This window comes from Electrophorus electricus, chromosome 4 (assembly GCF_041902795.1).
Source record: "Electrophorus electricus isolate QZ-2024a chromosome 4, ASM4190279v1, whole genome shotgun sequence".
NCBI classification, from domain to species: domain Eukaryota; kingdom Metazoa; phylum Chordata; class Actinopteri; order Gymnotiformes; family Gymnotidae; genus Electrophorus; species Electrophorus electricus.
In genome coordinates, this window is record NC_137500.1 from 7,515,703 (window position 1) to 7,527,804 (window position 12,102).

At 38.4% G+C, this 12,102-nt stretch overlaps 2 protein-coding genes across 2 annotated transcripts; one reads left to right on the forward strand and one right to left on the reverse strand.

The window, feature by feature from the left end:
* Positions 1-166: 166 nt before the first annotated feature.
* etfbkmt (electron transfer flavoprotein subunit beta lysine methyltransferase) lies at positions 167-2,667 on the reverse strand. The gene is made up of 3 exons (XM_035523484.2): positions 2,233-2,667; positions 1,449-1,579; positions 167-1,306 (listed from the first exon to the last, which is right to left on the reverse strand). The coding sequence occupies exons 1-3, from the start codon at positions 2,514-2,516 to the stop codon at positions 960-962; spliced, it is 762 nt and encodes a 253-aa protein (XP_035379377.1). The 5' UTR covers positions 2,517-2,667; the 3' UTR covers positions 167-959.
* A 2,041-nt stretch (positions 2,668-4,708) lies between these two features.
* LOC113582553 (uncharacterized) lies at positions 4,709-9,125 on the forward strand. Its single transcript, XM_081713835.1, has 5 exons — positions 4,709-4,873; positions 5,922-6,047; positions 6,210-6,329; positions 7,296-7,525; positions 8,850-9,125. The coding sequence occupies exons 1-5, from the start codon at positions 4,709-4,711 to the stop codon at positions 8,851-8,853; spliced, it is 645 nt and encodes a 214-aa protein (XP_081569961.1). The 3' UTR covers positions 8,854-9,125.
* The last annotated feature ends 2,977 nt before the right edge of the window (positions 9,126-12,102 follow it).

Consider the following 12,102-nt stretch of genomic DNA (forward strand, 5'->3'; position numbering starts at 1 on the left):
ATGGCCATGTAAAAGTAAACTGACAAGTGCAACACAGCACTAGACAACTATTACAATAGAAGCAGTTGTAGTGTTCAGTTTGTCATTTCATTATTTATGGTATTATCTACCACTTGCCACATTAAAAACATTAACAGGAATAGGAGATAAAATACTATTATGGCTGTTTTGTTTTTGACTTGTTTAATGAAAATGAAAAGTTGACAATTGTTTTTAACATTTACATGACTGAACTACATTGCTAGTTCAGTTAGCTGGTGTTAATTTTACTGCTGGACAGTAAAATGTGAATAATCAAACTAAGGGACATGTTTATTTGACTGCTGGGACTTGAGTTCACAAATATGAAATAAAGAGTCTGAGGAATCTCAAGGAGATCTGGATATACATTTTTAAATTGATTAAATATGGCAAGTCCTAGTTTTGGTTCACTTGCCGTTCGGCAAAATGTAAGGGCAATTAAACACTAAAGACACATCACTATTTGCTGCACCTTAATATAGGCAAATGACGATGCTATGTATGGTTACTTGTCTCTTCCACCTCAGTTCATAGGTGTCTTATTTGTGTATAGCCTTAAAATAAAGTTTTGGTTTGGAGATTTATTACATTCTTCAAGTCTACATGAAAAGCAGTTTATCCTTGAACATGCAGATGATGCAAATGATCTTCATATGCCATGTATTCTCTCATTATGGGTTAACTGTGCTATCATTTTTTCAAAGAGAAAATGCACAAAGTAACACATTCAGGGATGCCAATAAGTGTTTTTTTTTTTTTTTTTTAAAGGAACATAACTACATGTTATGAAGGTACAAATTATAAATACTTTGTCTTTTCCTAAATTCATTTGCCATAAACAATGTTCATAGCATTAATATTCAGGGTTTAATGTGTATATTAAATAAATAATAGTAAATATTGATGACACATCAACAGTGCTTTTGTGTGTAATAACCTTAGAAAGGTAAGTAATGCCAGACTGTGCTACTTGTCAGTCCATAATTTTCCTCTTTGACTGAGTTGGGTAACTCAAACTCTGCCTGTTTATGCAGCAGTGTTTTGATGTTATGGTTCTCAAACTGAGCTCGTCCTGGGTCTCCAATGAGGATCTGTGTTCCATGGATCTTAATACACGTCTGGAGCCAGTTATGTAGGCTGTCTGCAAGAGATTCATCATAGAACATGTCTCCCAACAGGATGAGGTCCCACTTCTCCGGTTCTGATCCAATCATGTTCTCTGTCACACAAGGCAAGGGATCTAATCCATTCAGTTCACAGTTTATCTGTGTGGCACTTGTAGCAACTGCAAAGAAAAAAACTGAAGTCATTCAGGCATCAGATGAACTTGAGTTATGCAGAATGTTTGCATTAAATAACTTAACATTTACATGGTAAAGTAGACTGAGATATCTTGTTTAAGAAAATCTTGAAAATAAATGTCTCACTTGGATCTATGTCATTGGCCACTACATGCATAGCCCCAGTGAGTTTGGCAGCAATAGCAGAGGCTCCACAGCCACATCCAAGATCTAATACTCTTCGGCCTCCTGATACTTCTGGGTTGTTTAGGAGATACCTGAAAATAGGAAACGGAGTGAAACACAATTAGAAGTAATATGCTTTTGGACAGGTAAACACTGAGTCTGTGTCAGAAGAGAATGCAGTCCACCTTCAAAAACAATTTAGAATGTGGCATTTAAATTCCATATATGGTGTTTGACATCAAAATCTCTGTGCTAAGAATAATGCTTTTCTCGAACTATGTTGAACTAAATCACATTTAAAATTTAAAACTGAGTCTAAAGCTTAACTCAGTGGTTAAAGTACTTGCTTTATAATCCAAAGGTTGCTGGTTCAAATCCCACCACTACCAAGTTACCACTGTTAGGCCCCTGAACAAGGCCCTTAACCCTCAATTGTTCAAGCTGTACTCACTCATAATTTTAAGTCGCTTTGGATAAAAGCGTCAGATAAATGTAAATTTTAAAGAAGAATCTTGTGGCTTCATGCTTATACTCCTGCTATACTATTACAACAAATCATAGCTGAAGCTGCTGTTCTTACCTGAAACATATATTCAGTATGAGTCCTAATAATGACTGTAAGGCTCCGTATGAATCCTACGGTACTCTGAACAGAAAATTCTAGTTCATTACTTCAGACTGGGGCCTAATTTTTGGTGGCAGCGAAAATGATACGTAGTTAGACATACACGTAGCAGGTAGTTACCTGGATAATGCTTGTCCCCCGGGCCAATATATAGCCCAAAACGGCTCAGGGAAAGGCCACAATTCTGGCTTCTCGGTCCAAAAACGGCATTTCGTTGTAAAAAGTCTTAATGAGATCTCTGGTGTTAAACTATTACCTTTGACTATTTCCGTATTTTCTTCAATAAAACGCCTTACATCCTGCTTTAATTTACAGTTGTGTAGCGTTATATATTGGCGAAAACTAAACACTTTTCTCAGAATTGGATTCTTGATGTGCAAGGCCATAAATAATATTCGTTTCATATCAGAAGCTATCTTAAGTCACGTCACCATAGAATAAGCAAAAGACACGAGACGTTCAACTCAACGCAACAGCCGTCGATCAACAAATATCAGTTTTATTATTTCGACCAGCTAAGAGCGTCAAGTGAAAATCTTTTCGCCACATGATATATGAGCATGCGCAAATGTGGTTTACGTGCGCGTGACCTCAACCACATCGGGTGCGTTCGGGTAAAACGTGCTGCGCAGATTCTGTCTCAAAATTGTCCTCAGTACTGCAAATCACCTTCTAGCGAAATTCAGTGTCGTCCTCTTTTTTTTAGTTGCTCCATTTGATTATCAAGTAATACCAAGGCTCCAACACGTAGTCTTTTTGGCTACATAAATCAGGGAAATCTTTGTCCACCAGAATGCGAGGTATTCCCATTTGGTTTTTATTCTTGTTCTGTTTAATTGCTCCAGTTATATTTATTAACTTTTCCGACACCAGGTGCACTTTCAATTTCAAAAATAAACATATGGGATCAATATTTTTATGTGAAGTATTGATTCACTAAGCAAATGTCAGGAACAGAAGTATTGATACCATAAGTATGGCTCTAACCATCTCTACCATGGTCCTTAGAGTTGCTGAGGTCCACACTAAACTGATATGTAAGACGTTCATAAGGAACTATGAGTATGACAACAAGAGTGACCTTTGAAATAATGTTTTCTTTCTTCATTGTTCATTTGATTTGTTGTCTGCTTCGTTTGTGACTGGTATCTATGAGCAGATATGTCATATCAAAGTGTATATAAGGCTTCATTTTTTCTGGTTAGATGTGATGGTTAAGCTCTGAAGGAAAATGTATAATTTGGGCAACTGCTGCTTTAGTTGAGTGCTCACATAATTAACTAGCAATATAACTAAGACCAAATGAAGAAATTAAACCTTGCAGACAGAAGTAGCATGATCACAGTGAATGTCATCACATACACTGAATGGGATATGACTTTTAAAGTTGCCTTATAGTCCTTGTTAAAGGCATGCCTTTTCATACCATTGCCATGTTTTTAACATTAAACATTCAACATAAACAGAAATCTATACTGGATACTATTATTGAACACTGAGCCAAGTAAAAGACAACAAACCAACAAGGTTTTGTTAGGGTAGAATTGTGTTACCTTGTATGCTGGGTGTGAGAACTCTCTAGGCTGTATGAAATATTACTGGTACGAGGCAGGAAAAATGCACTGGAAAAACAAGCAGCCGTTTCCACCTGCAATAATAATTTAAACAGCTGACTCCAAACATTCTACCCAGCACAGCAAGTCTTTTACACAGATCAGTTGTTAATATGGCCAAGTGGAGTGGGGAAGACAGAATCTTTTCCCCACTGGTAAGAATGGGTCACTGGGAATGGAACTGAGGTCTGTGTTCTCGAGGCCTCAGGAACTCTGTCAGATCTTCAGTCCCCATTTCTCTTTTTGCACTTGGCCCATTTAAATATCAGGTAAGTGCTGAATTGATACTTGGACCCATAGATAAAAACCTGGACATAGTTTGTTATATGTAAATGTATTCTATATTCTCAAAGTGTTTCTCAACTAAGTCCTAGAGACACACCAGATGGACTGCATTTTTGCTCACACCTAGCTCCCAAAACACCTGCAACAAGTCCTGAAACACTGAACACTGAATATCTTATATAGGTGTAACAAGAGTTAGGACAAAAATATGGATGGTATATTTGCCCTTGGGAACAATGTTTTTAAAAGTAAAATGAAATTTATGTTTTTATTACCTCTTTACACTCAATAAAAGTTTTGTATTGTGTTCATAGTTTGTCAGAGTTCTATTGTTCTGTAAATCTTCAGCATGAAATTGTATGGGTTTGTCTGGATTAGGTCATCACTCCAAAATCAGCACAAGGCCAGTAATTATGCGCAATGATTTCAAACAGAAAGCAATTGTATAATTTCCACCATAGCTTTATCTTTATGAACCATCAGAAAGGACTATCTGGCTTGTGCTGTTATTAGTTTGGCAATGCTGTCTACTTGAACCATTCAGTATGTGATTTTACAAACCTTTTTGCCTGTATTAGATCTCTCAGTGACTGGTATGGAATAAACCTAATGATTCAACTGGCATAAGATGATGGCAGTCTACCCCCCGCCTGGCACCTGATGGTGCGCCACAATCCCACTCATCCCAGGGGCTTGAGATGCAAATTGCCCTGGAAGAGAACAGCATGAGAAGGGCCAAGCTGGTTCAGAAACTCAGAGAGGCTTCTGGAAGTCTGGATACACAGACAGAGGTTCTGAAGGCCAAGGAAGCCCAGCTTCAACACAGCCAGTGCACTGCTCAGCTGTTGGAGCTTAAAAACAAGGTGAGAGCTAGTAAGACTGCAAGTCTCAGTGATTCTCTCGGAAGTCCACTGTTGCCCTTGATAGGTTTAACATCTTATTAATCTTATATACAGTATAATGGTAAGTTGCATTGTACTTTCCCCCCTTGATTCAATAACATTTATTGGTCAGATTTTACATTTTGGTGGGTGGACCTGATCATTTGTGCCCAGTGCAATATGTTGGTGCTTTTAACTATTTGATTTAAGATGCTTATTGGTGCATGGTTTCTCCCCCACAGCAGCACACCAAGGCATTGTGTGAGCTATCCTCCACCACAGTATGTTCATATGGTTCATATGTGATTGAGATGCACACACACATACATATATATGTATGTGTGTGTGTGTGTATGTGTGTGTGTGTGTGTGTGTGTGTGTGTGTGTGTATATATATATATATATATATATATATATATATATATATATGTGTGTGTGTGTGTGTGTGTGTGTGTGTGTGTGTGTGTGTGTGTGTGTATGTATGTATGTATGTATGTGTGCATGTAAATTAACCCACAGGAATAGTTTGCCCCACCCAAAGACAAGAAGTGATGTCACCTAATTTCCTGTTTTTCCACATATAAGCTTTTGAGGTTGGCTGATATGAGAATTTGTGATTGCTGGATTTTTGTAAATAATAAATTTTCCTTTTTGAATATTTTGGTTGGTCTTTGATTTGATATTGCTTTTACCATACCTGAGCAGATCTTGCAACCACTCCATAAAAAATACAGTTTTATATATATATATATATATATATATATATATATATATATATATATATATATACACTTTTTAAAATTAATTAATTAATTAATTTTCTTCTGAACAGCCTATCAGCAAATTTGAAACCAGATGTGTTATATCATGTGCAACTTCAGAGGTCTTATGGGATTAAAAATATTTAAATGTCTTTTGATATCATGTTACATCTATTTTTGAGAGAGAGTTCAAAGAGCTGTGAGTGGGCGGCCTGTGTAAGTATAAGCAGCGTTCACTGTGTTTCTTAATTTGAATTTGATCATCACAGGGTCAGGACCACGCTGGGAGGGAGATAAAGAAGCTAAAGGAAGTTCTCAGGGAGGCTGAGGAGAGAGCAGGGACCATAGAAACTGAAGAGTGCTTGACTTTGCAGCAACTCTGTTATCCTAAAAAGGTCGGTCCATTTCTGATATATAAAGAGTCCCATTCCAAGCACATTGTTTGAAGTATACTTTGTAATCAAACTAAATAAATGTATTCACAGAGTACTAAATGTTCTCCATAGTAAGAATTTGCAAATGGCTGTTTACTATCTTGTCTACATGCTGTGTTCCAGAAGAAGGCTTTGAGCCAGGTAGAGGAGCTGCAGCATAGCCTCCACACATGCATGCAGGCCCAGAGTGATCTGCAGAATTATCTTAGTGACAGCTGCAACCGTATGGGCCAGCTAGAACCAGTGAGTGGTTGGCACACATGCATTACATACACATCTTTCTCAATGGTGCTGTTTCACACACTTTTTTTTCTGCTGCTTGCCAAACCCTTCTCACAGTAAAAAGAGCTGCTCTCTGCTCAGTCCTCATGACTTAAAGACAGTCTAAAAGATACAAAGACAAGGCTGTCTGCAGCCTTAATGCTTAAAAAATGCAATATGCTTGGATTAATGTAAACATTAGTTACAATACAAATAACTTAATAACTGTCCTTTAGATGATCCATGTTGCGTCTACTAATCAAACAGTCAAAATAAAAGGTTATTTCACATGGCTATTGTTCATGCAGGAGAAGGCTGACCTGTATTGGAGAACTCAGGCCAAGAGCCATCCAGCAGACAACAACAGAAAACATTACTAATGAGGGAAGAGCTGCGTACAGTTGAGGAGGTCAGCCTTTTCATACATAATATGAAATCCTGCTCTTAAAGTGCCAGAGGCTGCTGTTCCTTTCAACGGTAATTCTCTTTATATGTAATAATTCAGTACATTTTGGCAGTAAACTAGTACATAATAAATTCTGGGAGTTCAGGGAGTTCAGAAAACAGTCCGTCAGTGTTTTCTAAAATATTAAAGGAAACAATTCATTCTCATCCTCAGTGTAGATGCAAAAACCAACAGTGAAATAAATCACACTTAAAAGTTCTATTTGTATATACAATGTTTGTATGCAATGCAATAGATTTTCTTTGAATCTTTAGTCCCGAGAGAGTCAGTAATGAGGTTATATATAAGTTTTAGCAGTCTCTCAGATTATGTTAATTACAGCCATGACCTCTTACACTCAGTAAGTTTCATTCCGGAAGATACATTCTACACCATGTAACTGTTTTATCTATCTTACTACACTTATTTATGTGTGTGTGTGTGTGTGCAAGAGAGTGGGAAATAATGTCAACAATGTCTTTTCTCTAAATATTTGTTCTCAGGTAAATAAGAACCTGTCATCAGACCTCACCACAATCACAGATAGGCTCCGGCATGTACTGAAGCAGCTACATGAGCTGGAAGCGGAGAGCCTGATCCAGAACAGTCAGATCACTTTGTTGGAAAATGAGCAGTTGCAGCTGATTGGAGAGAAGGAGAATCTGATGGATGTGTTTGATCATGGAAACCAGGCAGAGCTCAGAGAACTGAGGGAGACATGCTGTAAACTAAGGTGAGCTTAACCAAGACCTTAATAATTAACACTTCAGCTATACAAAATGGGCAAGATGCAGTTGACTTGCTGACACTAAGAAAGGAATGAATACATTTAGCTGATGCTTTTATCCAAAGCGACTTACAATTATGACTGAGTACAACTTGAGCAATTGAGGGTTAAGGGAGTAACGGTAACTCCCCCAGTTTGTATGAGGTTAAACACAGAAAGTTAGCTTTTATTTCTGACTGGACATTAATTTTAAATCAAACTATCACATTTAGAACCTTGGAAATTCAATATGCCCATAGAATTTAGCGCTACATCAGGTAGATACATCTGTCCACTTAAAAATTGAAGCACTGCCATTAAAAACAGTAAATGAACCATTTCCACTGCCAGCCTTAAATAATCAGGCTATCATCATTCACAGATGAGGTAACATGGGTTAGATCATGAATAGATCTCTACCCTTTTTTCCCCACTTTCCTCTTCCCATCAGTCTGGTTCAGACTAATCTTCATTTCATTGTTGCACCAGTTTTTTAAATGTACTTTTAGTCAAATGTAACCTGGCATTTCTGTTCTTGAGACCTACCAGTGGTTTGCATCTTGTGGTAAACTCTCTGAAGTCATGCTGGCATATTCATCTCCATATGGTAGTGTGGAGTCGATGTCATTTTAGAAAATTCCAGTCATCTCATAGACTGGATTAATTGCTCAACAGTTGATACATATGTGCCTACATCATTGTCTATGTTTTTAAGTGAAAAATGTTGAATTACAACAGGAGACTAAACTAAATAAATGCAAACACAAAAAAACAACTAAAAAAAGAGTCCATTAACCTTTAAATGTAAACTAATTTACAGTCTGCTGGGAGATGCACAGCTTCCTCAGAGTCCTAGCTGTGCCCCGCTCATCTCTCTCTCTCTGGCCAGTGACAGACAATAATAATATCTAATATTATGGAAATATATCTAACTGAATTTTGTGGGGGTTTTTCAGCCTCATAATGTCCTGTCTTACTGGTACTGACACTTCCTTGATCCTCATGTTCAGAAATAACAATTATTTCTCTGTCAGCATTAGACCTTTTTTTAACATTACACACAGACCATTTGCCTGGTCTGTGTGTAATGTTAGTAGACTCTGTGTACTCTTTGAGTGTTTTATTTTAAATCCAGTGTAGTCAAGTCTAACCTAAAATATGTTTGTGTCACTGTCCATTTTCTTATGTACTACACTGTACAACCATTTGCAAGTTCATCATGAGAAGTTCCTTCACTGAACAAATCCATGTCTCCTTCTCTACGCCTTGTCTGTGCCTCTTTCTGATGTAGCTGAAGAGTCTGTTTAAGTAGAGAAGGCAGCTGGGAGACAGGGTATCTCCAGTGATCCAGTGATCCAGAGAAGAACTGGCTCAATGCTGGACCAGAGCCCAAAGACTAAACATGTCATGGTCAGCATTTCTACAGTATTTATGTCAGTTAACTCAATCAACATTAACTCAGTTATGTTATTAAAATGAGATCACACCAGAGCAAATGTTATTAACTGAGGACACATAATTGTGACTGCATGTCAATATTGTATTATCTGTTTTGAAAGTGAGACAATGATCCACAATAATGGAATATAAATAGCATACTAATCATTGCACTAAAATCTTTTCAAATTATAATTCTATGGACCCACTGAGCAGTAACAGGATGCCACAGAGAGTGTACTGCAGCCAGGCCTGAGGTGGTGGGTTTCAGACATTTAATGCTGTACTGTCTTACATAAGTGACTATAGTGTGTGTTCGGGAGAGCCAGGGCTCCTGGTCAAACCCAAAACACAGCCGAATTCCTTCCACCATCCTGAGAGGAGCATCTGGGGCAGCCAAAAGGCAAATTTCACCACTTTGTAACCATATGTAGTTATTTAGTACATGTAAGGGAGACAACCTCAGGAAATTAAAAACAACATCTCTGCTATATCAGAGTTGGATGCCAAACTCTGAGATCTGACCATGTACAGTGGCATCCGGGAAGTATTCACAGTGCTTCACTTTTTCTACATTTTGTTATGTTACAGCCTTATTCCAAAATGGATTAAATTCATTTTTCCCCTCAAAATTCTACACACACAATACCCCATAATGACAGTTTTTCTCTTTTTTTTGGGGGGGGGGGGTTATTTTTAATACATTTGCAAAAATTCTAAAATCACATGTATAAGTATTCACAGCCTTTGCTCAATACTTCGTTGAAGCACCTTTGGCAGCAATTGCAGCCTCGTCTTTTTGAGCTACAAGCTTGGCACACCTATTTTTGGACAGTTTCTCACATTCTTCTTTGCAGAACCTCTCAAGCGCCATCAGGTTAGATGGGGAGTGTCAGGGCACAGCCATTTTCAGATCCATCCAGAGATATTCAATCTGGTTCAAGTCTGGGCTCTGGCTGGGCCACTCAGGAACATTCACAGATTTGTCCCGAAGCCACTCCTTTGTTATCTTAGCTGTGTGCTTAGGGTCGTTGTCCTGTTGGAAGATGAACCTTCGCCCCAGTCTGAGGTCCAGGGCGCTTTGGAGCAGGTTTTCAAGGATGTACATTGCTGAATTCATCTTTCCCTCAAACATGACTAGTCTCCCAGTTCCTGCTGCTGAAGAACATGATGCTGCCACCACCACCATGCTTCACTGTAGGGATGGTATTGGCCAGGTGATGAGCAGTGTCTGGTTTCCTCCAGACATAACACTTGGCATTCAGGCCAAAGAGTTCAATCTTTGTTTCATCAGACCAGTGAATTTAGTTTCTCATGGTCTGAGAGTCCTTCAGGTGCTTTTTGGCAAACTCCAAGCAGGCTGTCTTGTGCCTTTTACTGAGGAGTGGCTTCTGTCTGGCCACTCTACCATACAGGCCTGATTGGTGGAGTGCTGCAGAAATGGTTGTCCTTCTGGAAGGTTCTCCTCTCTCCACAGAGCAATGATGAAGCTCTGTCAGAGTGTCCCTTGGGTTCTTGGTCACATCCCTGACTAAGGTCCTTCTACCCCGATCACTCAGATTAGCCGGGCGGCCAGCTCTAGGAAGAGTCCTGGTGGTTCCAAACTTCTTCCATTTACAGATGATGGAGACCACTATGCTCATTGCGACCTTCAATGCTGCAGAAATTTTTCTGTACCCTTCCCCCAATCTGTGCCTCAATAAAATCCTGTCTCAGAGGTCTACAGACAATTCCTTGGACTTCATGGCTTGGTTGTGCTCTGACATGTACTGTCAACTATGGGACCTTATACAGACAGGTGTGTGCCGTTCCAAATCATGTCCAATCAACTGGATTTACTACAGGTGGACGCCAATCAATTTGTCGAAACAACTGAAGGATGATCAGTGGAAACAGGATGCACCTGAGCTCAATTTTGAGTGTCATGGCAAAGGCTGTGAATACTTATGTACATGTGATTTTTTGGGTTTTTTATTTTTAATAAAATTGCAAAAGTTCCAACCAAACTTTTTTCACTTTGTCATTATGGGGTATTGTGTGTAGAATTTTGAGGGAAAAATGAATTTAATCCATTTTGGAATAAGGCTGTAACATAAAATGTGGAAAAAGTGAAGCGCTGCGAATACTTTCTGGATGCACTGTAGCCCAGGGCTCAGGTTATAGTGCAGCCAGCACCAAGGGTCCAGGGTATAGAGGATGCAAGATAGCTTGAACCGCTGTACCACATTGTCAAGCTGAGCAGGGAGATTAAGAGGGTCTGCTATACTGGTGTGAACATCAAAGTAAAATTCAACAAGATAGCAGTCAAACACATTTAAAGGGTTCTATATATCCAACAAAAGCTGAAACAGATCAAATATTTAAAAACCTCTCTCTACTAAGCTGCAAGGTCTGTCCTTGTTTCTGTGAAACTTTGTACAAACCACCACTTAACAAATAACTAAAGACATAAATTGACATTGTAATCTTTTTTTTTTTTTTTTTTGTGAATGTAAAGTGTTTGTATACAAGTCTGATCTGGCCATGCTAGCATTTATTTTTTTCACTTTTTCACTGTGTGCCAAACCCCTGTTGATTAGACTCACTTATGGAAATCACAGTATAACAAAATTAACAAGACGGGCATGTTAAATCAATCACAGGGAAAAAGATAGATGACAAAGACAGATGACTCGCCTTCTGGTCTGAACCAGTTATCTTCCAAGGTTATCATCACACATTCCCCACCTCCTGAACAGCAGCTGTGCCTTCCATTAGCAGCTTCTAAGGTAATCAGTGTGTGGCCAAAATAGTTGATTGGTTTATATATAAAAGCTAGTGCATAATATTGGATAATATTTACACAGCAAGGACATTAAAAGAGGCAGAAAGGCTCAAGCAAAGTTAAAAACTATTTGGCATTGTTACTTTTGAAAAAGAACAAATGGAAAGTTACATTTAACAAGAGCAGCATACATAAAGGTTGTTGGTAGCTGAGCAATCAGTTGGCACTTGTGTATTTAAAAAAAAAATTGTAGTGGCATTTGGTGTTGAACAGGATGAACTGCTTTCTGTTCTTGTTTTATGAAATGATCTGGCCATGTCCTGTTTAATTTATGATACTTTAA